Consider the following 24,580-nt stretch of genomic DNA (forward strand, 5'->3'; position numbering starts at 1 on the left):
TGCCGCACATGCGGGTGGGGGAGGGCAAAGGCGCCGGTGGGCGCGCGTGCGCAGCAGCGCTTGGACGCGGCGCGGGATGTCCGGCCGGGTGAAGCGGGAGCGGGAGGCCCGGGCGCCCCCGCGGAGCTCGGGCCGGGCGAGGCGGGAGCCGGCGGCGTCGCGCGGCTCCTCCCGAGGGAAGCGCGAGGCGGAGCCCGAGCGGGTCCGGGTGAAGCGCGAGCCCGAGGACGGGCCGCCCCGGGCCAAGCGGGAGCGCGAGGCCGAGGAGGAGCCGGAGCCGGAGCCGGCGCCGGCAGGTGGCGGCGGGGCCTTGGGGCGGGGCTGGGGGCGGGGCGGCCCCTGGGGTGGGGGCGGGGCTGGGGGCGGGGCGGCCCCTGGGCTGGGGGCGGGGCTGGTGATGCTAACCTGGCTTTGCCCTCCCCAGGTGCGAAGCGCCGAGCACTGCGGGTGGGGGGCGCTTTCACCCAAGTGGGGAACGAGGGGGAAGAGGTCGTTTCTCAGCTCTTTAGTCAGTGTAAGTGGTGCTCTCGGGTAGGCAGCCCTTGCGGAGTATGGCGTGCTGGTGTCATGCTCCCAGCAGCCTGCACGGGCTACTGTCGCCTGAGGAAATGCTGGGTGGTTTTGGGGTTTCTCTCTTGCCCTTCAGCGGCAGGTACCGCTTCAGGAAAACGGTTAATTTCCTTAGACCTGGGAGTGATGCTTGAGTTGTTTCTAATCCATTTGTGTGGGTCTTCGTTCCAGTGAGGTACGGCCGATTTGACCCCGAGGACCGGCGCAGCAGACACTGCCCATACCTGGACACTATTAACAGGTCAGTATAGAGACAAAGCAAACACTTGTAACACAGGGCATGGCAGAGCACTGGCCTAGTACAGTGGTTCTCAGCTTTTCCAGACTCCTGTACCCCTTTCAGCAGTCTGATTCGTCTTGCATATTCCAACTTCACCTCACTTAAAAACTACTTGCTTACCAAATCAGGCATAAAAATACAGAAGTGTCACAGCACACTAATTCTGAGAAATTGCTGACTTTCTCATGTTTAAATCAATTGTAATATAAATATTGTATTTACTTTACAAACAAGTCATTGTCTGTTTGAAAAAAGAAAAGGAGGACTTGTGGCACCTTAGAGACTAACCAATTTATTTGAGCATGAGCTTTCGTGAGCTATAGCTCACTTCATTGGATGCATTCAGTGGAAAATACAGTTTGAAATTTTAGTTTGTACTGACTTCGCTAGTGCTTTTTATGTAGCCTGTTGTAAAACTAGAAAAATATTGAAATGAGTTGATGCACCCCCTGGAAGACCTCTACGTACCCACTGGCCTAGCTGTTTGTTAGTACTAGATACATAAATGTCTGTGAGTGTATTAGGCCCTATCTAGTGCCTACAAAGAACCACAACTGTTTCTGGAATAGCAGTATCTGCTCAAGATTGGAATAGTAGCTGTTGCTATAGGGCAGGAGTGAGCTGCATCCGCAAAGGTTTAATAATGCCATCAGGAGGAGCAGGACTGGAATAGCAAGGGATGATGCATGTCAGGATTGAGATGCAGTTCTGATTTTTAAAATGATATGAGATCTTAGTTCCTCTGAGAGCCCAGAACCGGGAGGAAGGGGCTCTCTCATATTTGAGGTACTGTCACGTGCAGCATGGTACCAAGCAGCCTTCCAGTACTGTAGTGTGGGTCACACGTGATAATTTTTCTATTGCGCATGGTTCTCTTGAGTTCTGTCAGATTCATGAGAATGTAGGATTGGAGGGGACCATTGGGTAGGCAATATTTGTCTGACTGTTTCAGGGTAGCTCTGCTAACTTGCTATTAACCTGCTGTTTCAGGAGTGTTCTGGACTTTGACTTTGAGAAGCTGTGCTCCATCTCACTCTCGCATATAAACGTCTATGCTTGCCTGGTGTGTGGGAAATACTTCCAGGGTGAGTTCACTGCTGTACTGTATACCTGCCTCTGCAGCAAACAGAAGCACTGAATGGGGGTGTTACCCCGGCTATTTGAACACTTCGGGGTTCACTTAAAGAGAAGGACATTCCATTTGTCTTAAGTGGGAATTGTCTTTTGCCTTTTCCTGTGGGCCCTGAAATTCTAAAGCTATTTTACCTTCAAATCACTGTCAGAACGTGGGCAGATCCTGTTCTTAACCATTGCTGTGGCTTGTGCAGGGGATATAGTACATGTGAGTGGCTGGAGGTCAGTTCTGCATGGATTTATTGCTCGTCTAAACACGTGTTTAGGTGCTGTTCTATGGTTCCTTCTTTGCAAAGTCCCCTTGAAATCAACATGGCCAGTGGCTTTTTTCATTTTACTGAAGCCATGTGCTGTTTATAAGAAAATAGTGTGGTAAGTAACTGAATGTGGGGAAACTAATTGTCAGTGTTGCAACAAGGCTCCCATTTTAACATTGGCAGGAATCCTCTGACTGGATCCCAGGGTTTTTGTAGCTAAATCCCACTCTGCCTTTATGGAAATTTACCTCCTGAGCATGTGTAGCTGTTTCAACATTTATTTTCCTTCAAAATACCCCCCCAAAAATTGCAGTTACACCTGGGAATAGGCCTCAGGTGGGTTAGATGTTCAGCAAAAGTGTCTAAAACCGGAGGATTCTAATGTATTCCCCCTGAATAAAATTAACAATGAGAGTGGGGTGTGGAGGTCTCTGGGATTCTCTTTTTGGATTGTAAACTTGTTTTACTTGATCTGTAAAGCACCATGTGCACCCATGATACGATACAACCATTTCCCCACCATCCTCTGTCACCTCTCTGCTTGAGGAAGGCTACGTATTGCTTTCCCAGAGTTCACTCTTCTCTTTGAGAGTCTGTGATTTCCTCCACTTGTTCCTGTTTCCAGAGGGCTGAGCAATCTTCCTCTAGCGCACAGCCAACCTCTCTCTAGGGAGGGAATGAACTGAGGTGAGGTGTCGGTAGCAATGCAGCATGCTGCACCTCTGTAGTGGAGATATCATTAAAACAATTGCTGCAGTCCATGCTGCTGCTCAGCACTTGCAGAAGGCAACATTTTTCTCTTACTAGTTCACATAGTTTCCTGAACATACGCCAGTGAAGGACAAAACCAAATACCGCTCAAGGTATAGAGAGCAAACCCTGGAAATTCTGTTTGTCCAGCTCATCAGTTGCCTTTGCAGTGAAGTTTAAGCCATTGGACATCTAGTCCGTGCTGTCCCTTTGGCTTCTCTTGCTGCGCTCCATGTTCCTGACCTGCCTTTTTTGTCCCTTCCACAGGCCGTGGGTTGAAGTCTCATGCTTACATTCACAGCGTACAGTTCAGCCATCACGTCTTTCTGAACCTCCACACGCTCAAGTTCTACTGTCTGCCAGACAACTATGAGATCATTGACTCCTCGCTGGAGGACATCACTGTACGTTGCCTTCTGGAGTTTTGCTGTCAGTAGTGCACAGGCAGAGGGGAAGGGAGGAAGGTGACTCCCTCCTCTCACATTGGAGGGCATAAGAATGTGCTCTTCGAGTATACAGTTCAGTTTGTACCTGCATGGGCACGCTGCCTGTTGTACTGTGTGGTCCAGATATGCACCTGCCCATTGATTTCCATGGGGACAGGATAGACTTGGTCAGACCAGAAGAGCTGGTGGAATTGCTCCTGTAACTCACTGTGTGTTTGGGGTAGAAGGGCCTGAATTAGATGGTTGCTTGTGATGCTGTATGCAGAGTGCGGGCTGGATACATGTGTCCCCAGGCCCAGGAATTTTTGCAGTAGAAAGGAGCAGTCTGCCAAAGGCATCAGCAGGATATTGTGGGAATTAGGGGCAGAGCTGTTATGAATGAAGCATTATCGGAAGAGGAAGGATGGGGCAGTGGCTAAGGCATTATCCAGAGACTCGGGTTCAATTCCTGCCTCAGACTCCGTGTATAACTTGGTCAGTCATTGAATCTCTCTGTGCCTTGGTCCCCGTCTGTAGCTTAACCTAGCCCTGGTCCTTCGCTTTCACGCAGCACTGCTTTTGATCCCTGTCAAACCCCTTCACCTCCTCCGCAATTTTTTGTAGATGTCCATGTTTCTGCGGCTGGTCTGGAGCTGTCTCTGCACAGCCTCTTTGCCCCACAGGCCCAGGAGATTCAATACCTCCTGCCTGCTCCAGGAAGGAGTGTGTCTAGAGTGTGTAGCCAGTTTGGTCAGTCGGACAGCTGCACACAACAAGGGGGAACTGCGAGGTGTGCTCGCCAAGCCAGACAGTCGGGGAAAAGCATTTTGAAAATAGGTGGGGTGTTTTAATTGGGGTGTGGCTCCCGGTTTCCTGACCAAACTGCTTGCCTTCTATGACGAGATAACTGGCTCTGTCGATACGGGGAAAGCGGTGGGTGTGATACATCTTGACCTTAGCAAAGCTTTTGATACGGTCTCCCACAGTATTCTAACCAGCATGTTAAAGAAGTATGGGCTGGATGAATGGACTATAAGGTGGATAGAAAGCTGGCTAGATCGTCGGGTAGTGATCAATGGCTCCATGTCCAATTGGCAGCCGGTATCAAGCGGTGTGCTCCAAGGGTCGGTCCTGGGGCCGGTTTTGTTCAGTATCTTCATTAATGATCTGGAGGATGGTGTGGATTGCACCCTCAGCAAGTTTGCAGATGACACTAAACTGGGAGGAGTGGTAGATCTGCTGGAGGGTAGGGATAGGATACAGAGGGACCTAGACAAATTGGAGGATTGGGCGAAAAGAAATCTGATGAGGTTCAACAAGGACAAGTGCAGAGTCCTGCTCTTAGGATGGAAGAATCCAATGCACTGCTACAGACTAGGGACCAAGTGGCTGGGCAACAGTTCTTCAGAAAAAGACCTAGGGGTTACAGTGGACGAGAAGCTGGATATGAGTCAACAGTGTGCCCTTGTTGCCAAGAAGGCTAATGGCATTTTGGGCTGCATAAGTAGGGGCATTGGCAGCAGATTGAGGGACGTGATCATTCCCCTCTATTTGGCATTGGTGAGGCCTCATCTGAAGTAGTGTGTCCAGTTTTGGGCCCCAAACGACAAGAAGGATGTGGAAACATTGGAAAGAGTCCAGTGGAGGGCAACAAAAACGATTAGGGGGCTGGAGCACATGACTTATGGGGAGAGGCTGAGGGAACTGGGATTATTTAGTCTGCAGAAGAAAAGAATGAGGAGGGATTTGATAGCTGCTTTCAACTACCTGAAAGGGGGTTCCAAAGAGGATGGATCTACACTGTTCTCAGTGGTACCAGATTGCAGAACGAGGAGTAATGGTCTCAAGTTGCAGTGGGGGAGGTTTAGGTAGGATGTTAGAAAAAACTTTTTCACTGGGTGGGTGGTGAAGCACTGGAATGGGTTACCTAGGGAGGTGGTGGAATCTCCTTCCTTAGAGGTTTTTAAGATCAGGCTTGACAAAACCCTGGGTGGGATGATTTATTTGGGGATTGGTCCTGCTTTGAGCAGGGGGTTGGACTAGATGACCTCCTGAGGTCCCGTCCAACCCTGATATTCTATGATTCTAGACTCCTGGGCAGTGAAGTTCACAATTGTGACTAGAGCAGTCACTTGTCAGGTGTTGCAGGATAGCTGCTGGAGGACTGTAGGGGTTGACCTAGATTGCACAATGTGCACACTTGTACTGTTTCAACCTCTGTAGGTTGACCATGGCTCAACACCATTCGAGGAGGTGGTTTTACTGCATCGCTGTAACAGTGCGATTACATTGCTGGGAGACGAATCTGAATGTAGACACTTACATAAATAGGTCAATGCAAGGTGGCTTACATTGGTATAACTATAGTCATTAGGTATTTAACCTTTCATGTCTGAAGATGCTGACCATCCTAATTGTCCAGTGTGATCTGCCCCATGAGTCCCTAGGCCTTTCAGTGTTGGGTATGTGTCTTTTCATGCCAGGGTACTGGTGATGTTCTAGGGGCACTTTGAGCTTACAGATGTCTTTACTTCAGTTACAGGGAGGACTTTGCATTCTTCACACTGAATTTTAAAAATACAGATTTTCTCACTCTGTTTATTTCCCTTTTTGCATTTTCCTTGCTTGGCCAGAGCAAATTAATGGAATCTGTTCCACTTCCATTTATCATCAGTTTCCCTTTAGACACTGCTGCCCTAATGTTTGTGCTGTAAATGCTTTTGGGCATGTATATTATTTAAAACTGTTTCCAGTGAAATTTAAAAGACAGGAGGAAACTCATGTTGGTCTTACATTTTGTTAAAACCTTATTTTTTCAAAATCTTAATTCTGATCACTTAGAATTGGGTGCCCCTTTCAAGTGATAAATTAGTTGGAATAAACCTGTCCTGGAAATATCACCCAGTAATAAATATGGAACATGGTGCTGGAAGTCAGATCCCAGGAGCTGATGTAAAGAAGCTCTTAATTCTAAAGATGACTGGCTTGCTCCCTTTCTTTTTCAGTATGTGTTGAAGCCCACTTTCACCAAGCAGCAAATTGCCAATTTGGACAAACAAGCCAAACTTTCGCGGGCATATGATGGCACCACTTACCTGCCTGGCATTGTGGGGCTGAACAACATCAAGGCCAATGACTATGCCAATGCAGTACTCCAGGTACAATAGCTGTCGTCCTGCAATCTGTGGGGAGAAGCATAAAGAGTGGGCAAACTATGTGCATTCCCCCCCGCCCCAGAGGTTCTACATTTCATACCCACCCTCCCTCGGGATGAGTGGAATGATGTGTCCGGTTTTCTTGGCTCAAGATGGACTCCTGATTGCATGCTGAGATTTGTACTCTCTTTGGCCTGTGCCTCTGTGGTCAAAAGGAGTGTCTGCAGCTTGCTCCATTGTAAGCCAGTTGGACTCTTTCTCTAGGTTGGCCAAAAACTGGGTCTCTTAGATTTAAAACCTTTGTTTAGTTAATTGCTGGGGAATTCCCACGTGCAAAGCTAACTTAACGTGGGCCACATCAGTGTCTGAGTGGGAGAGCATTGTACAAATGTGTCTGCTGGCATGGTGCCATGCTTTTGAGAACAATTGCGGGGCTTTTCTTCCCTTTTAATTTAACTGTATCATAAAAGTACTGAAATAATAAATTATTCCTACAACAAAATATGGCAAAAAAGATATTCTCTATATATGTTCTCCAAAGTTACCATTGATCTAGATCTCTTTATATAGAGCCAAAATATTAAATTATCTTGCATGAGAATTTGAATCTCTGCAGATTTTCTCTGCCCCTTATCCTCATGTCCTGTGGGAGTACAAGGGAATCCTTCACCTGAAGCATGTTTCTACAGGAAGCACAATCAGTTGATCGGCTTGTACTTAATCAGTCTTCATTTGCTTGGAATCAAATCAGGCTAGAGGTCTGGAGAGCTCTGGCCCTTCTGTCAGTGGGCGTGCTGGGCTGAGTGATCGCTTTGCCACTGACCTTTGAATGTGTGTGCCCAGGCCCTGTCTAACGTCCCACCGCTGCGGAACTCCTTCCTGGAGGAGGAGAACTACAAGAACATCAAGCGCCCACCAGGGGGCATCATGTTCCTGCTCGTCCAGAGGTTTGGAGAGTTGATGAGGAAGCTGTGGAACCCCCGAAATTTCAAGGCTCACGTCTCTCCCCATGAAATGCTGCAGGCCGTGGTCCTGTGCAGTAAGAAGACCTTCCAGATTACCAAGCAAGGTGAGACCAAGGGGAGATCTTTAGCACACTCTTTTCCTTCAGCCACGCAGCAGAGCCCTAAAACATGGTTGCCTGGAGCAGTGGTTTGCACACTGGGAGGGTGGGTTGCACTGGGAAGGGGATTTCATGCATTATCTGCAGTGTGACACTGCAGAGGGTAAAGCAGAGCTCACACTCATGCTAGTCTGAGGTCCTGGGTGATATGTGTTTGTCCCTGGGCCAGGATCAGAACAATGCTAGATCAACGGACCTGCGATGGATGAGAGACCCGAATTCTTGCAAAACTGCAGGGCTGAAAATGAATGCTTTTTACCACTTGCAATCTGCTCTTCCTGCCTTGTATAAAGCATTCGTTCCTAGCCCTCAAGGTCTGTGAAGCAATGGACTTCAAATCACATCTTGATTTTTCTCTTTGGATTTCCTCCACTTGGATTCTAATGTGATTCTCTCCTGAGTATGAAATGGACATTCTGTGCTATCTGAATGCTGAGAGCAGCCAGCTCTGTGACCCTCCCAGCCCCAACTGTGCCAAGATATATATGTGTACTGCAGTAGCACCTAAGTCATGGACCAGTCCTCCTTCGTCTGAAGTGCTGTACAAACATAGAACAAAAAGGTGGTCCCTGCCCACAAAGGCCTTACAGATAAGTTTGGGACAGGAGACAGCAGGTGGGGACAGACAGACAGGGAAGCATGAGGAAACAGTGAGCTAATACAGACCAGCATGATGGGCCGTGGCTGTGGCATGCCAGGTTCCTTATGGAGCAGCAGTATGAGGTTGAACTGGCAGAGCATTAAACACTTTTCAGTGTGATTGCCGTCATGAGGTGCCAGATAACAGGATACGGGGAAAGAAAAGGAGGACTTGTGGCACCTTAGAGACTAACCAATTTATTTGAGCATAAGTGAGCTGTAGCTCACGAAAGCTTATGCTCAAATAAATTGGTTAGTCTCTAAGGTGCCACAAGTCCTCCTTTTCTTTTTGCGAATACAGACTAACACGGCTGTTACTCTGAAACCCGTCAGGATACGGGGAAAGGAGTTTAACTCACTGACTCTGTGTAAACTCCTTCAGTGTTGGTTTTCTCTATTGCTTTGTTGCCCTGACTCATTTTCCTCAGTGTCTTCCTGTCTTCAGGTGATGGCGTTGACTTCCTCTCCTGGTTTCTAAATGCCTTGCACTCTGCTCTTGGTGGGACAAAGAAGAAGAAAAAGAGTAAGTTGGGGAAATGATGGTGTTTCTGCAACTGCTGCTTCTTTAACCGGATGTTAAATCATGTTTGGCCTAGCATGTGCTGATGTGGATTCTCTGGAGAATAGGTGTCCACGAAGTTAACAATTTTACTTTGCTTGTTAAAAAAGAAAAACCAAAAATAAATCTCTCAGCTAAGGCCTCCCCCCCCAGATTCCATCCTAAGATACTTGGTTTGTTTCAGAAGCAAGTGAGTTTCCTGTGCGCTCCTAATGCTTGTTTCAAACAGCAGCCACAGTGTAAAAGGAGAAGAGATATTGGCATGTATTCACAAGTTAGTTGGAATATTTACAATTGTAAAGAGTCCGAAACGAACCAGGCTTTCAAAAATAAGATGACCACTTTGAAGTAACTAAATCCAGATAATAAAAATCTCATCTGTGGTAACTAAGTGGGGTTTCTAGCACATCCTCTTTCCTCAGACTTTGTATTCAACCCTCCCTCCACCCCCCAATCCCCTGCACCAGCCCACACAAAACTCCTACCAGAGCAAAGACTTCCTCAGCTTGGCCCTTTTGTCTCATCTCTCCAAGTTAGGATTCCTCCCACTTCAGATGGAGCTGCTGAGCTCTTAACCCTGGTTAAACCATCTCTTCCCCATACAGATTCCAACTGAAGATACTGGCTTCTTTACTTCAGAGTCCTAAAGTAATCTTGGTGATTTCAGCAGTGCAGCCAGCGGCTCACTCCCTGGCACCTGTCTGTTAGCCACACGTTCCCTCAGCATTCTCTTCTCTAATCGTTCAGTGCAGTGTAACAGTCAAGGCAAGAAACCCATGACAAGAAAACCACGTCCAGCAATCTGTTTCCTGTGCAGCTCTTGTACATTTCACACGTTCCTCTGAACGTGCTGTTTCTGCATGTGCTGGTCTCAGGAGCTTTCTGTCTTGGGAATTTGCACTGCCCCAGCAACTGGGATGCATCAGAACTGGCTTTCAGACCAGAGCCTTCTCTTCAGAGCTCTACTTGATCACTTGTAACGGTTTTTTGCTCTGTGTGTGTGTTTTCACAGCCATTGTGACCGACGTGTTCCAAGGCTCCATGCGGATCTTTACCAAAAAGCTTCCACACCCTGACCTGGTGAGTTAACTTGGTCCTGACCTCTCTGGGTTTGTGCCCATCCTTCACACAAGGAAGGTCCAGGAGCAGCGGATCCCATGGTTGCATTGGGGGGCGTGCCACACATGCACTCCCCAGCAGGCCTGTTGCTGTACAGTTCCTGGGTGTTACTGCTTGTGACTGGGAGCCAGCTATTGTCACTCAATTAAGGTGAACTGCAAAGAATGGGGCAGACAATCCCCATAAAGCTGGTGGATATTCATGAATCTAAGTATTGGAAGCCAGCATAAAACAGCTGCCTTATTACCTTACTTGTTACTTGAAGTCCAAACAACACAGTTCCCTTAATGTGGTCCAGCCTCAGGCCTCCATCCAGGCACCTACATAAAATATGATGAAAATTTCTGTAAATCTTATTTCATCATATAAAAGAAAAGGTTCTACCAATCCCAAAGGATTGGACGCATTACCTCCCGGGTTATTAAATGTTTCAGATCTTACCCAAATACACACTATAGCCAATTCTTATTAACTAAACTAAAATTTATTAAAAAACGAGAGAATGGTTAAAAGATCAATATACATACAGACATGAGTTCAATTCACTGAGGTGCAGATTCATAGCAGAGATGGTGAGCTTTGTAGTTGCAAAGAGTTCTTTCAGAAATAATTCATAGGTTATAGTCCAATGTCCAAATATCATATTCAGGGGGTACCAGCATAACTGGGACCTCAGTCTTGCGACTCAACCTTCCCTAATGAAACCTAAGCAGATCTGAGATGACAGAATCAGGACCCAAGGATCTTTTATATAATTTCATGTCTTTTGACAAGTTGGAGTTCAAAAGGTAATTAGCATGACTTTGAAGGAGGTCCATCACCGGTACTTAACTATAGAATTAACATAAGGCCATTTGCTTTTTCCTCCACCATTCACAGATTATTTGCTATACATTTCAAAGAGAGATGAATACAGAGATATCCCCTGTTTACAGTTCATTTAAATGCTAGGATGTTCTTTCCATCTCTGAATTATCAGAATACAGCAGAGATAGGGACTGTTGGTTACATTGTCAACCCTACTCATACATATGTAAATACACAGAAACACAAACATTCTCTCCCCACATGTCTTTTGACGGTTATTTATTTTGCAGGATGTTTAACCCTTTCTAGCCATGCATGCTATAGGAAATTCTAGTGGAGGTTGCAGAGGCACTTAGAGGAGCTACAGAGAAAGCAGATCACCTCCCCCAACCCTGTTATCCTTGTGTCTGCATTGCCCATTGCAGAGCCAATGAAAGAGATGTCCAGCAATGAAGGTTTGCTATCCAAGACTGTCGTAATACAGGATCAGGGCGGACCTGTCTAGTCTGCGACCCTTTCCTTGTACCCAGTTCTACTGGGATGGGAGCATAGATGATCTGAAGTTGCTTAGAGACACTAGAGAGGCAGGGTGGGTGAGGTCTTATCTTCTATTGGACCAACTTCTGTGAGTGAAAGAGACAACCTTTCAAGCTTACACAGAGCTCTTCAGGGCTGGGAAAGGTACTCTGTGTCACAGCTAAATACAAGGTGGAACCGGTTGTTTAGCATAAGGAGTAATGAGTGTGGTAAGAGACCATTCAAGGTGAAATGTGCAGTCATAAAACCTGCAGTCATAAGACAAAAAAGGGGGATTAGAGGGTTATCGATTGTTGTAATTAGCCAGAAATCCAGTGTCTTTATCAAGTCCATGATTTTTAGTATTTAGCAAAGTTATGAATGTAGGCTCCCCCACTCGTCGTTTGCAGGTGCTGTGCAGGTTTCCTTTGAGGATTCGGACTGAGAGGTCAGATAGGGAGTGATCGCTTTGTGAAAAGTGTTTGCTCATGAGTGATAGTGTTTTTGTCTTTTATCACTTTTCTGTGTGAGTTCACTGGAGAGCGCAATGGTTTCACTCACGCAGTTGTTGGGCATTTAGTGCACTGGCTGAGGTACTCCACATGTTGTGACAGGCATGTGTAGGACCCATGGATCTTGAGTGGTGTGTTGTGGGGAGTATTGATCATCATAGCAGTGGAGATATGTCTGCAAGTTTTGCATCTGTTCTAGCAGGGTCTGGTGCTGCTTTGGTTAATGGGGCCTGGTCTGTGGGGAGTTTGTTTCTGTTGATGACCTTGGCAAGATTGGGGGGTTGTATGAAGGCCAGAAGAGAGGTCTGTGAAAGTAAGTGTGGTGATCTTGTATGTAGTTGTGTGTGAGGCTACATTGTTGAAGTTGATGCTGGAAGCTTTCCAGAGTGAGTTTAATGGATGGGTAGTGGTGGTTGTAGTTGTGTGGAAATTTGAGGGGGTTCAGATGGTCTGTCCAGAGGATGAAAATATCAGAGATGTATCTCAGGAATATCGCTGGTTTCATGGTGCATTTGTTCAGAAATTCTTCCTCAACGTGGTCCTTGAAGAGGCTGGCATGCTCAGGAGCTGTCCTAGTACCCATGGCTGTTCCCATGGTCTTTGGACAAATTGTTGCTGATGTAAAGTTGTTATGGGTGAGGGTGAAAGGGATGAGTTGTTGTCCATTGTAGATACTGGAGGTGGGCCGTGATGCTGTCATTGGGAGCAGTGGTGGTGTATAAGGAGATGACATCCCTCAGAATGCCACTCTTACCACCTTGGAAGTGGTTACTGTTGCAGAGTTCCTAGAAGAAGTTGGTTGTGTCCAGGAGGAAGCTGGCCCTTTGCATGTTGAGTGGTTTGAGGATGGTTTCTATGAGTCCTGATATCCCTTCAGTCAGAGTGCTGTGGCCAGATACGATGGATTTGCCTGGGTTCCCTTGCTTGTGTGTATCTTGGGAAGCAGGTAGAAGGTCCCTCGGGAGGGTTCAAGGGGGATGAGATTGAAGAGTTTCTCTTGGAGTTGTTTGGGGAAGGATTTGATAGTATCCTTCAATTCCTGACTGAACTGTGGCGTGGGGTCTTCTTTGAGTTCTTTATAGCAGGTGGTGGTGGAGAGTTGCTTGTCCTCATTAACATAATTGTCATGGTGGAGGACTGTGATGGCATTCCCTTTGTCTGTTGGTCTGATCACTATCTGGAGGCTGGGTTTCAGAGACTGTATAGCTGGTCGAGTGATAGTCAGTGGTGGATGTGATGTTTAAGGATTTCACAGTGAACTTCCTGAAGCAATCAATGTAATGATCAAGTGTGTGGTTTCATCTGTTCTGGGGTGTCCAGTCAGATGGTTATTTTTGTGTGTGACTGTCAGTGGGGACCTAGTAATTGTGGGGGTTGGTGGTGTGGAAGAATTCTTTGAGATGGAGTTGGCGAAAGAATTCTTTTAGCTCTCCACATGTTAGTATGGTGTCTGGTTCCGTTGGGGGGCACAAGTTCAGTCCCTTGGAGAGTTGGGGGGTAGTCTTGATAAAATTGATGATGATGGGGGTGTCGCGTTGTGTCCACTTGGGTCTTGGTTCTATGGTTTCTCCCAGAGATGGTGTTCTGTGGCTTGTGGAGTTGTGGTTGGTTCTGCTTTCTGTTTTGGATGGCTGTCCTTGTGGGTTTTGATTGTTGTTTTGGGTTTCTTGCATAACCTCTAAGTAGGTTCCAGATTTTTTTTCCCCCCCTTCCAGTATGTGGGAGTGTGTGGTGATTCCTGGTTTGAGGTAGCCCCTTCTGGAATACGTAAGGTGCCAGAGAGAGTTCCCCAGTTTTTCTGAAGTCCTTCTATAGAGTTGGTCAACATATTTGGAGTTTTGTGTAGGGGCCAGAGGGTAACAGATGGTGAGCCCTCTGGGAATGATTTGCTCAGCTATTAAGTTTTGCTTTCTTTTTCATCTTCTTGTGGACTTTCCATGTCCATTTGGGGGACACTACACAGTATTGCCACTAGATGGTGCCAAAACTTAATGCATCTGTCCTAGACTAGCCTCACATACAGTATTGTCCATTCAAGGGTACAGGAGGCACTTTCATTCCTCAGCGGTGCTGGAAACTTTTACATTACAGATATGGTATGTTCTATTTGGAATGGAGCGACATTATTATTTATTTGTATTGCAGTGGCTTTCAGAGGCCCCCAGCTGAGATCAGGCCCCCATTGTGCTGGGCACTTCACAGACACATAGTAAGACAATCCCTGCTCCTTAAAAGCTTATGGTCTAAATAGACAAGAGAGATGCAGTTTTTATCTCTTCAGTGCTACAAACCGTGAGGTTCCATTCACAGTTCTGACCCCTGCAATCCCCTGAAAAAACTACCATGGAGTCTGATTGTATAACAGGCCAACTTCTCAGGGGAAACATTGGGCCACAAGCCAAAACTAAAAGCTGCTGCTACAGATCTTTGCTTCAGAGCAAGCTGTGCAGCCTGCAGGAGTCACTGCAGGACTGCTGGAGTGGGAGGGGGGTAGGCCCTTCTGAGACACGTCACTTGAATTTCCTATTCAATTAGAAGAGACCATGAGCCGTCTATGGCAGCTGGTCTTGGTTTGGTGCATGTGTAGATTAACTCTGTGGTGCGATTTCTGGTGTCTGTTTCAGATCATAGGTTTCCTTACGCTGGGGAAATAGCAATAGCTGCAAACGCTGTAGAAAAACAGTTCACAAATGGAGCTGGCTGATATGAGATGAACACTTGATGCTGTGTAGCAGACCTGGTTTTGTGCTGGGGCTGGTGGTGCAAAGATGTCCCAGTCCTGCACCTGCTGCAGAGCTAGGGGTCAAAGCTGGAGTTATTCTAGTGAAATTGGTTCAGTTCCAAAGCTCCCCCTCACCAAGGCCCTCATCCTACCGGAAAGTCATGCAGGCAAAGCCCTGTGGGTTTCCTTGCAGGATCAGGGCTGATGTCCTCATATAACGTAGCAGGGATAGTCTTTTCTTAATGATAGGTTTCAGAGTAACAGCCGTGTTAGTCTGTATTCGCAAAAAGAAAAGGAGGACTTGTGGCACCTTAGAGACTAACCAATTTATTTGAGCATAAGCTTTCGTGAGCTACAGCTCACTTCATCGGATGCATGGCTGCTGAAGATTGGAATGGAAGGCGATGCAGGTTGGGGCTGGGATGGCAGTGGATCCTTAGAGGGAACTTGCACTATGGCTAGCTGTAGGTAGTGCACACTGTATTAACTCTGGGCTCCACAGAATCATAGAATATCAGGATTGGAAGGGACCTCAGGAGGTCATCTAGTCCAACCCCCTGCTCAAAGCAGGACCAGTCCCCAACTAATCATCCCAGCCAGGGCTTTGTCAAGCCTGACCTTAAAGATATCTAAGGAAGGAGATTCCACCACCTCCCTAGGTAACCCATTCCAGTGCTTCACCACCCTCCTAGTGAAAAAGTTTTTCCTAACATCCAACCTAAACCTCCCCCACTGCAACTTGAGATCATTACTCCTTGTTCTGTCATCAGCTACCACTGAGAACAGTCTAGATCCATCTTCTTTGGAACCCTCTTTCAGGTAGTTGAAAGCAACTATCAAATCCCCCCTCATTCTTCTTTTCCGCAGACTAAACAATCCCAGTTCCCTCAGCCTCGCCTCATAAGTCATGTGTTCCAGTCCCCTAATCATTTTTGTTGCCCTCCGCTGGACTCTTTCCAATGTTTCCACATCCTTCTTGTTGTGTGGGGCCCAAAACTGGACACACTACTCCAGATGAGGCCTCACCAATGTCTCACCATCTCCCAAAATGTATGGGTTAGGTCTGTCTGTCCCACAGTGCTTTGCTGTGCTAACCCAGGTGGTTGTGTCCCTGCCTCCCCTCAGCCAGCAGAGGAGAAGGAGCAGCTGCTGCAAAATGACGAGTACCAGGAGACAATGGTGGAATCCACCTTCATGTACCTGACCCTCGACCTCCCCACTGCTCCGCTGTACAAGGACGAGAAGGAGCAGCTGATCATCCCCCAGGTGCCGCTCTTCAACATCCTGGCCAAGTTCAACGGCATCACTGAGAAGGTAACTCCGCCCCTTCCCTGACTCTCCTGCACTGCTGCCCTCCTGCGTCTAGAGGCACACTTCCCTGCTGCCTGTCCCTATTAGACGCTTCTGCTCTGCAGTGCAGCTTGTGTTTGGGGGGCAGCAACAAATGTGCTAAGGCGCCTGGCAGATCTAAGGCAGCATTGTTGGTGCTGGTAGCGTGGAGTGAGGGCTGGTGTGCTCTCCTATCCGTGTGGTACCTCTGCCCTGGCCATGTGTGGGTCTCTGGTTGCTGAGGGTTGTGTGTCTCTGTTCTTGCTCCAGGAGTATAAAACCTACAAGGAGAATTTCCTCAAGCGTTTCCAGCTGACCAAGCTGCCTCCCTACCTCATCTTCTGCATCAAGAGGTTCACCAAGAACAACTTCTTTGTGGAGAAGAACCCCACTATCGTCAACTTCCCCATCACGTAAGTACCAGCTCGGGGGGCTGCAGCTCCGTCTGTGCTTTCTATAGAAAACCCCTGGCTCTGGGAGCTGCGGCACTCGCTCTGAGAACAGAGTTCGTCTGCAGGGGATGAGCCCCAATGCAGCCCGTCTCCAGGTGGCAGCAGATGGGCGTTGGCGCCTGAATGGCGCTGCCAGGAGCTGGTGCAGATTACACCCTTGTGGGATATATTGGTTGGGTGCTCCCTGATCCTCTAAGGATTCCCTCCAGGCATTGGTTAGCAGCTAGGCCTGTTTGGCTAGAAACATATTACTTACATGGACACTCGACCCTGGCAAACAGCCCTGTTTAGCAAACACTCACTCTGTACAGGCCATGCAGGCGTGCTGATACCAAGCACTGAGTTGTGATGGAAGGAGTGGCTTGTGGGTAAGCACAGGACTTGGACTCTGGAGACCTGAGATCAGTTCCCGGTTCTGCCACAAACTCCCTGTGTGACCCTGGGCAAATCCCTTCCTTTGCTGTGCCTCAGTTTCCTCTTCTGTAAAATGGGTGATCCTTCCCTGCCTCCTAGGGGTCTGTTGAGGATGACCTCAGCACTGTCTGGGGGGGGACTGTAGATACAGACACCAATGGAGCTCAGCCTTGTGAGGTCTTGTTTGGACCCTTCTTGGCTGCAGAGCCACGTGCAGTCGGCTGTTCTGCACCTGGAGCTTGTAGGCCGGCGTGTTGTGCGTCCATGTGGAGCTGACCTTTATACAGCCTCCGGAGTGGAACTCCCTGTTTGAATGGGTGCTAGGGCAGGGGTGGCACAACACATCCAGTTATGACTAACGGGGAACGTGACGTTTGGCTACTGCCCTTTTCTGGTGGCCAGAAAAGTCGTCTTTCTCTTTTGCTTTGAGTATTAAAAATGATCTGTGCAGCTTCCAACTGAACTGTGCAGACTGGTCTTGGCCAGAGCATATCCTCCCTCCTTGTTCTAGTGCAGTGCTGGGCTGTCTGCTGTGTGCTGGTGATCCAGCCTTGCATGGCAACAGAAGAGACAGCTCGGCGATAAGTGACTCCATGAGGAAAGCTGGGTGCTTTGTTCTGATTTACATGAATGTGGGGCTGACAGCTTGGTGACTGCAATCTCAGGTAGCTAAGGAGCTGGCCCCCGGGGCATCAGCATGCAATGTACAGGGGCACACTGGAACTCCCTGCCTTTTCAGGGCCTAGTGCAGCTTGCCCCTTGCACTCACAATGCTGCTGTTCCTCCTGCCGCAGGAACGTGGATCTCCGGGAGTACCTGTCTGAGGAGGTGCAGGCCGTGCACAAGAACACCACCTATGACCTTATCGCCAACATCGTGCATGATGGGAAACCCACCGAGGGCTCCTACAGAATTCACGTGCTGCATCACGTGCGTGACCGAAGGGGTGGGGTTCAGTGTCTGCTGGACACTGTGGGGGCTGGAGTAGCATGCACAGCTCCCCTCGTCCCTGCTAGCCCAGTGGCTTGCAGTGTTCCCTTGGGGTGTGACTGCTCCAGTCTCTGGGGGATTTAGCCCACGCAGAGGATGGCTGACACTAACTCGCTGCCTAAGGCTGATCTCTCGCAGCTGTTGTACCCGGGAGCTGAGGAGCTCTCCCCAGTTCGTTCTCCAGCCTGCACAGCAGCTGAGGGCAGCACTTAGGGCTTGCCCCAGCAACTCTGCTCCCTGAATAGCCCCACAACTGACCTCAGGTAGCAGCTGGCCATAACCTGCTCCCCCAGTCCAGACGCATCTTGCTGCGATGTGCTGGGAAAGCAGTTTGCCTGCCCCGGGCTTCTGTGCTCGTTGCTTGGTGCCAATCTGGATGATTGCTCGGGGAGCTGGGGATGAACTTCCTAGTGCATGCTTTGCTCTGTTGCTATGGCGAGGCTCAAAGCAAGAGGCTGGGCAGAGTGGATCTCTGGCACCATGCTGGAGCCTGGTGTGTCAGAACTAGCGCCATGGTAAGACCTGCTGTCACAACTCTCCTCACCCCTTTTGCAATGGCTTTTGGCAGGGCACGGGCAAGTGGTATGAGCTGCAAGACTTACAGGTGACCGATATCCTGCCCCAGATGATAACGCTCTCAGAGGCCTATATCCAGGTAAGTGCACTGTTCCCTTCAGCGCCGGGCTGTCTATTCCACTGCATGGGGTGACTCGTTCTACATCTGAGGGAATATACAAATCCCTGGTGACCTGACCAGGTGAGCTCTGCTGGCTTTCCTGCTGTCCCAGGTCTCTGCACAGCACAGCAGATGTGAGTTGCTTTTGCAGAGCTATTTAAAGCAAACTTGCTTTGCCGCAGCTGCTCTAGCATGGTGCGCAGGCTGAGGCCCTCGGGGAAGGAAGTGGTGGTCCCTGTGTGGGAAGGAGGGCTGTGTGTGTGATGAGTCATTCAGTGCCTATGGTAAGTGCTGACCCCGTGGTGCAATGGTGGGACATGGGGGAGGCGTTGTTGTCACACCTGTGCTGGTGGTCATGTTCCTGTGCCTCTCATGCAGCATGCCCGTGATATGGACAGTGCTGTTGCACTCTGGGATGCGGCGGCAGCCCATGGGCTCTGGTCAGCAAGTCAGTAATGACTTAATGGGATAAATGATGTGGTAGAACAAAGGTGTGGGGGTGATAAACTTCTCAGGCAGGCAGCATTTGAGTCCCTGCACACAGAGGGGCCTACAGCAGCCTTGTGTGTCCTGAGGCAGGGAGTGGCGGCCTGAATTTAGCAAGTGGAACTCAAAGTAATACTTAGCGCTTCTCATCTGTACAGCCCAAAGGGTGGCTGGATTGCCCAGTGGTCAGGTCACTAGCCTGGGGCTAAGGAGAGCCAAGTTCAATTCCTGGCTCTATCACAAACTCACAAGAATGGCCAGACTGGGTCAGACCCATGGTCCATCTAGCCTAGTGTCCTGTCTTCTGACAGTGGCCAGTGCCAGGTGCTTCAGAGGGAATGAATAGAAAAGGGCAATTATTGAATGATCCATTCCCATCATCCAGTCCCAGCTTCTGGCAGTAAAAGGCTTAGGAAGTTGCGTCCCTGACCATCTTGGCTAATAGCTGTTGATGGACCTATCACCCAGGAACTGATCTAATTCTCTTTTGAACCCAGTTATATTTCTTTTGGCCTTCACAACATCCCCTGGTAACAAATTCCACAGGATGACTGTGCGTTGTGTGAGGAAGTACTTCCATTCTTTGTTTTAAACCTGCTGCCCCCTTAGGGTGACCCCTGGTTCTTGTGTTAGGAGGAGGAGTAAATAACACTCCCCTAGTCACTCTCTCCACACCCATCATGATTTATAGACCTCTATCGCATTGCCCCCTTAGTCGCCTCTTCTAAGCTGAACAGTCCCAGTCTTTTTAGTCTCTCCTCGTATGGAAGCTGTTCCACACCCCTCATCGTTTTTGTTGCCCTTCCCTGTGTGTTTTCTAATGCCAGTGTACCATTTTTGAGATGAAGCAACCAGAACTGCACGCAGTATTCAAGGTGTGGACACACCGTGGCTGAATATAGTGACATTGTAATATTTTCTCTCTTCTTATCTATGCCTTTCCTAATGGATCCTAACAGGCTCTTAATTTTTTTGACTGCTGCTGCACATTGAGCAGATGTTTTCACAAAACTGTCCATGATGACGCCAAGATCTTTCTTGAGTGGTAACAGCTAATTTAGACCCTGCAGTTTTTTACATATAGTTGGGATTATGTTTTCCAAGGTGCATTACTTTGCATTTATCAACATTGAATTTCATCTGCCATTTTGTTGCCCGGTCACGCAGTTTTGTGAGATTTTTTTTATAGCTCTTTGCAGTCACCCTTGGTCTTAACTGTCTTGAGTAATTCTGCAAATTTTGCCATCTCACTGTTCACCCCCTTTTCCAGATAATTTATGAATATGTTGAACAGCACAGGTCCCAGTACGTATACTTGGGGAACCCTGCAATTTACCTCGCTCCATCGTGAAAACTGACCATTGTTTTCTGTCTTTTAACCAGTTAGTGACCCATGAGAGAACCTTCCCGCTTATCCCACGACTACTTACTTTTCTTAAGAGCCTTTGGTGAAGGACCTTGTCAAAGGCTTTTTGAAAGTCCAGATATACACCCTTGTCCACATGCTTGTTGACTCCCTCAAAGAATTCTAACAGATTGGTGAGGCATGATTTCCCTTTATAAAAGTCATGTTGACTCTTCCCCCAACATACTGTGTTTGATCAGACTCAAGAGATATTCTGTTTACTATCGTTTCAGCCAATTTGCCTGGTACTGAGGTCAGGCTTACTGGGCTGTAATTGCCAGGATCGCCTCTGGAACGTTTTCTTAAAAATAGGTGTCACAGGAGCTAACCTCCAGGCATCTGGTCCAGAGGCTGATTTAAGCGATAGGTCACAGACCACAGTTAGTAGTTCTGCAGTTTCACATTTGAGTTCCTTCAGAACTCTGGGGTGATACCATCTGGTCTCGGTGTTTTTTTTTTTTATTGTTCTCAATTTGGTCAAAAACCTCCTCTACTGACACCTCTTGGACAGTTCCTCAGATTTGTCACCTAAAAAGAATGGCTCATGTTGGGATCTCGCTGCATATTCTCTGCAGTGAAGACCCATGTAAAGCATTCATTTAGCTTCTCCGCAGTGGCCATGTCTTCCTTGAGTGTTCCTCTAGCACCTCGATTGTCCAGTGGCCCCACTGACTCTTAGGCAGGCTCTCTGCTTTTGATGTACTTCAAACATTTTTGCTGTTTGTGTCTCCTTAGCTAGTTGCTCTTCAAATTTTTTCTTGGCCTGCCTTATTATACTTTTACACTTGACTTTCCAGAGTTTATGCTCCTTTGCATTTTGCTTAGTAGGATTTAACTTTCAATTTTTAAAGTACCCTTTTTGCCTGCATCCTTTTACTCTGCTATTTAGCCCTGGTGGCATTATTTTGGTCCTCTTACCATTTATTTTATTTGAGGGTATACATTTAGTTTGGCCCTCTATTATGGTGTTTTAAATAGTCTCCATGCAGCTCACAGGCATTTCACCCTTGTGACTGTTCCTTTTCATTTCTGTTTAACTAGCTTCCTCATTTTTGTGTGGTTCCCCTTTTGAAGTTAAATACTACTGTGATGGGTTTCATTGGCATTTTTCCCCTTACAAGGAAGTTAAATTTATGGTCTCTATTATCGTGTGTTCAGCTAGATTCACCTCTTGGACCAGATTCTGTGCTCAATTTAAGACTAAATCAAGCATTACCTCTCCCCTTGTGGGTTCCAGGATTAGCTGCTCCAAAAAGCAGTCGTTTATGGTGTTTGGAAACTTTATCTCTGCATCCTGTCCTGAGGTGACATGGACCCAGTCAATACGGGGATAGTTGAAATCCCCCATTATTGCGTTTTCTGCTTTTGTAGCCTCTCTAATCCCCCTGAACGTTTCCCAGTCATCACCACCATCCTGGTCAGGTGGTTGGTAGTATGTCCCAACTGTTATACGCGCATTGTTTAAGCGTGGAATTTCTGTCCCTAGAGATTGTATGGCACAGCTTGATTCATTTCAGATGTTTACTTTATATGCCTCTATGCAGTGCCATCCCCCCACTAGCGTGACCTACTCTGTCATTCCTATATATTCTGAACCCTGCTTTTACCACTTCCCGTTGATTGTTCTCATTCCATCCTTTTTCCACGATGCCTGTTATAGCGATACCCTCATTCAGGCCTGGCACTCCAGTTCACCCATCTTAGAATTTAGACGTCTAGCATTTGTATAGAAGCACTTGTTCATTTTGTCAATACTCAGCTGGTTGTGTTTAAATGGGACTCATTAATGTGTGACTGTTCCTCACTAGCTCCTGTCTGTGCTCTACCAACTCCCTTCCTATCCTCTCTACTAGGATATGGAGCTCTCCCTTCCCTAAGGGGGTGAATGTATTGAAGGGGGAAATCCCTGGGCAAGTTATTTGATGTTCTCAGTTCCCCATCTGCAGAGGGGCACTGCCTGGCCTTGTGACGGTGAGAGGATATGTACCCTCTAGATTGTGAAGTGCTTGGATACTGTGGTGACGGGGGCCAGATAAGAACTGCAGGGGGGTTAGTGAGGGAGTATCCCCATTTTACAGAAGGGGAAACTGAGGCACAAGTGCCTTGCCCAAGGTCACTCGGAGTCAGCGTTGGTCAGTAGCAGAGCCTGGCTTTCCTGACTGCCGCCTTGTGCCTTTTCCACTCGGCCATGCTGCCTTCCTGAGCTCTGCTGAGGGCAGGAAATGAACCCCAAAGTGATGGGTTTCTTTTCTCTTTGCAGATCTGGAAGAGGCGGGATGAGGATGAGACCAACCAGCAGGGGGCGTGAGAGGAGAGCGGAGTGCCACAGTTGTTTTCCACCATCCTCTCCCGGGTTTCGGGGGAGAGACTGGGATGCTGCCTGCCACCCGCAGCTGGATGGTGCTTCTCATCCCTGGCCTAGCACAATCCACAGTACGTGCCAGCAGGACTCAGCCCGATCAGCTTCTCCACCAGCCTCTGAGGGCACAGTGGGATGGAGTCTTGCATCACCCAGTGCCCTTTTGCTGCTCAGCTGCTCTCTGGCTGCACACAGGCCCTAGCAAACACTGGCCTGTGTTGCCCGTGGCAGAGGAAGCTGATCTCGGCTATCGCAGGCAGCCGTCTGTCTGGAAAACTCTTCAGGGAACCCAGGCTGTTCCCCTCATTTCATGTCTCACTGACGTCCCCATTCCAGCTGCACTGCCGCTGGCTGGTGGCTGGAGCAGACCGTGCCCCGGGCACAGTGACTAGCGAGGCCTGGAGCAGGAACGGCCTCTCTTCTACTTGCCAGTCCTGCTTCCTCATGTGCATTAAAGGAGTTCAGGCCTGTTTTTTATTTCCCTCGCCTGGCCTCATTGCTTCTGAAATCCCATCTGTTCCGTGCGCCTGCTTCTGTCTCCACTCAGGAGTTGCGGCCAAGCCCCTGTGCTGCCCCACAGCGGTGGGTGGGGCCAGGAGGAGTGCGGGATCTCACACACCCTGTCAGAGCGGTGAGAAGCCTGCCATTGGCTGTTGGAGTTCGGCAGGGCTTTCCCACCTAGCCCAGCTTCTGTTTGAGTGCCTCCTTTACAAACTGCCCAAGCGCATCCTCTCCCCCTCCTTTTCTAAACGAGGCACAACTCCTTTCCCTGGATCCAGGGTCTCCCCTTAAGGATCGTGAGAGGGCCCCTCTCCGCTCCCAGCTCCCACTTTCCTAGGGAGCCGGCAGGGGCCAGACCCTCCAAGGTATTTGGGTACCAAACTCCTATTGAAATGGATGGGACTCAGGCACCCCAGTACCCTTGGGGGGCTGGGCGTAGCTCCCCTAACTGCTCTCGGCCTCTTCCTGTTGTGCCCCTGCCTCCCCTGGAGAAGGTGCTGGTCGGGTGTGGGGGCGCCCTTCAGAAGGGGAGGAGCGCTCGCCCACCACATCTGAGGGGGTCAGAGTGGAACCAAACCGCTGGGGTCTCTTTGAAGCGGTCCCATGGTCTCTTTGAAGCGGTCCCACGAGCCTGTTGATGGAAAAGTCTCAGCTGCTGATGGTGGGAGATAGCAGGTGGAAGCTGGTCACTGTGGCTTTAGCAAGTCAGGGAGGTGACAGGGCTATTTGTGTCAGTATGGAAACAAAGGCACGTAACCCTTTTGCTGCTGCATGTTGGAGACTCTGCAGAGGCAGGCCCTGGAGGAGCCCTGCGGCGGGTGGTGCGTGTATGGAGCGTATCCGCTCAGGAGGCTGCTCCTGAGGCCTGCTGCCTTCCCTCTGCCACTGTGTAAATGGCCTGCTTTCCTGCCCAGCCTCTGCTTCCTGTGTATGGCTCTGGGTTCCCAGGGCATGGGAAGGGTGGGCAGAGGATGATGGGACACATTCAGGGCTTGGTGGCAGTAAGTGTGAGAACTGCCCTTCCTGTGTTTAAGCCAGCAATTGCCCTACCCTCTTGGTTTCACCCTGTTGTGCTATAATCCTCCTCTTAGGCCTTGTTCCTGCTCCGAACAATCGAAGGTGTGGTTTGACACTGATTTCAGACGGCACTGTGGGCACTTGCTTTGAGAGGCAGTGTGGCCTAGTGGATGGAGCACTGAGCTGGGACTTGAGACCTGGGTTCGAGTGCCGGTTCTGCTGCTGGCCTGCACAGTGACCTTGGGCAAGTCACTGTCTATCTGTGCCTCAGTTCCCTCATCCTTAAAATGGGTTGATGGCACTGACCTCTCTAAAGTGCTTTGATGAAAAGCACTCGATAAGAGCCAGGATTTGACTCTAAGCTACAGGCTGTCCACAGGGGC

General features: G+C 48.7%; 1 protein-coding gene across 2 annotated transcripts; it reads left to right on the top strand.

Annotated features, from left to right (window-relative positions):
• On the top strand, nucleotides 1–23,156 carry USP39 (ubiquitin specific peptidase 39). Of its 2 annotated transcripts, XM_073324792.1 has the most exons (13): nucleotides 4–296; nucleotides 742–811; nucleotides 1,841–1,935; nucleotides 3,259–3,395; nucleotides 6,422–6,574; nucleotides 7,415–7,640; nucleotides 8,779–8,856; nucleotides 9,905–9,972; nucleotides 15,694–15,882; nucleotides 16,168–16,310; nucleotides 17,558–17,693; nucleotides 18,322–18,408; nucleotides 22,581–22,715. In XM_073324792.1, exons 1-13 carry the CDS (start codon nucleotides 77–79, stop codon nucleotides 22,626–22,628), a joined length of 1,650 nt encoding a protein of 549 aa, XP_073180893.1. In that variant the 5' UTR covers nucleotides 4–76; the 3' UTR covers nucleotides 22,629–22,715. The 2 variants fall into 2 exon arrangements, with proteins under 2 accessions (XP_073180892.1, XP_073180893.1); XM_073324791.2 differs by lacking the exons at nucleotides 17,558–17,693; nucleotides 18,322–18,408 and having other exon boundaries at nucleotides 1–296; nucleotides 22,581–23,156.
• Nucleotides 23,157–24,580: the final 1,424 nt, after the last annotated feature.

This window comes from Lepidochelys kempii, chromosome 26, assembly GCF_965140285.1.
Source record: "Lepidochelys kempii isolate rLepKem1 chromosome 26, rLepKem1.hap1, whole genome shotgun sequence".
Classification (NCBI taxonomy): Eukaryota; Metazoa; Chordata; order Testudines; family Cheloniidae; genus Lepidochelys; species Lepidochelys kempii.

Excerpts from the sequence above, each read along its gene's own strand:
- USP39 (XM_073324791.2), top strand. The coding sequence starts at position 77 with ATGTCCGGCCGGGTGAAGCGGGAGCGGGAGGCCCGGGCGCCCCCGCGG. Across the intron at positions 1,936-3,258 it reads GTGTGGGAAATACTTCCAGG|GCCGTGGGTTGAAGTCTCAT; the intron begins GTGAGTTCACTG and ends TCCCTTCCACAG. Across the intron at positions 7,641-8,778 it reads CTTCCAGATTACCAAGCAAG|GTGATGGCGTTGACTTCCTC; the intron begins GTGAGACCAAGG and ends TCCTGTCTTCAG.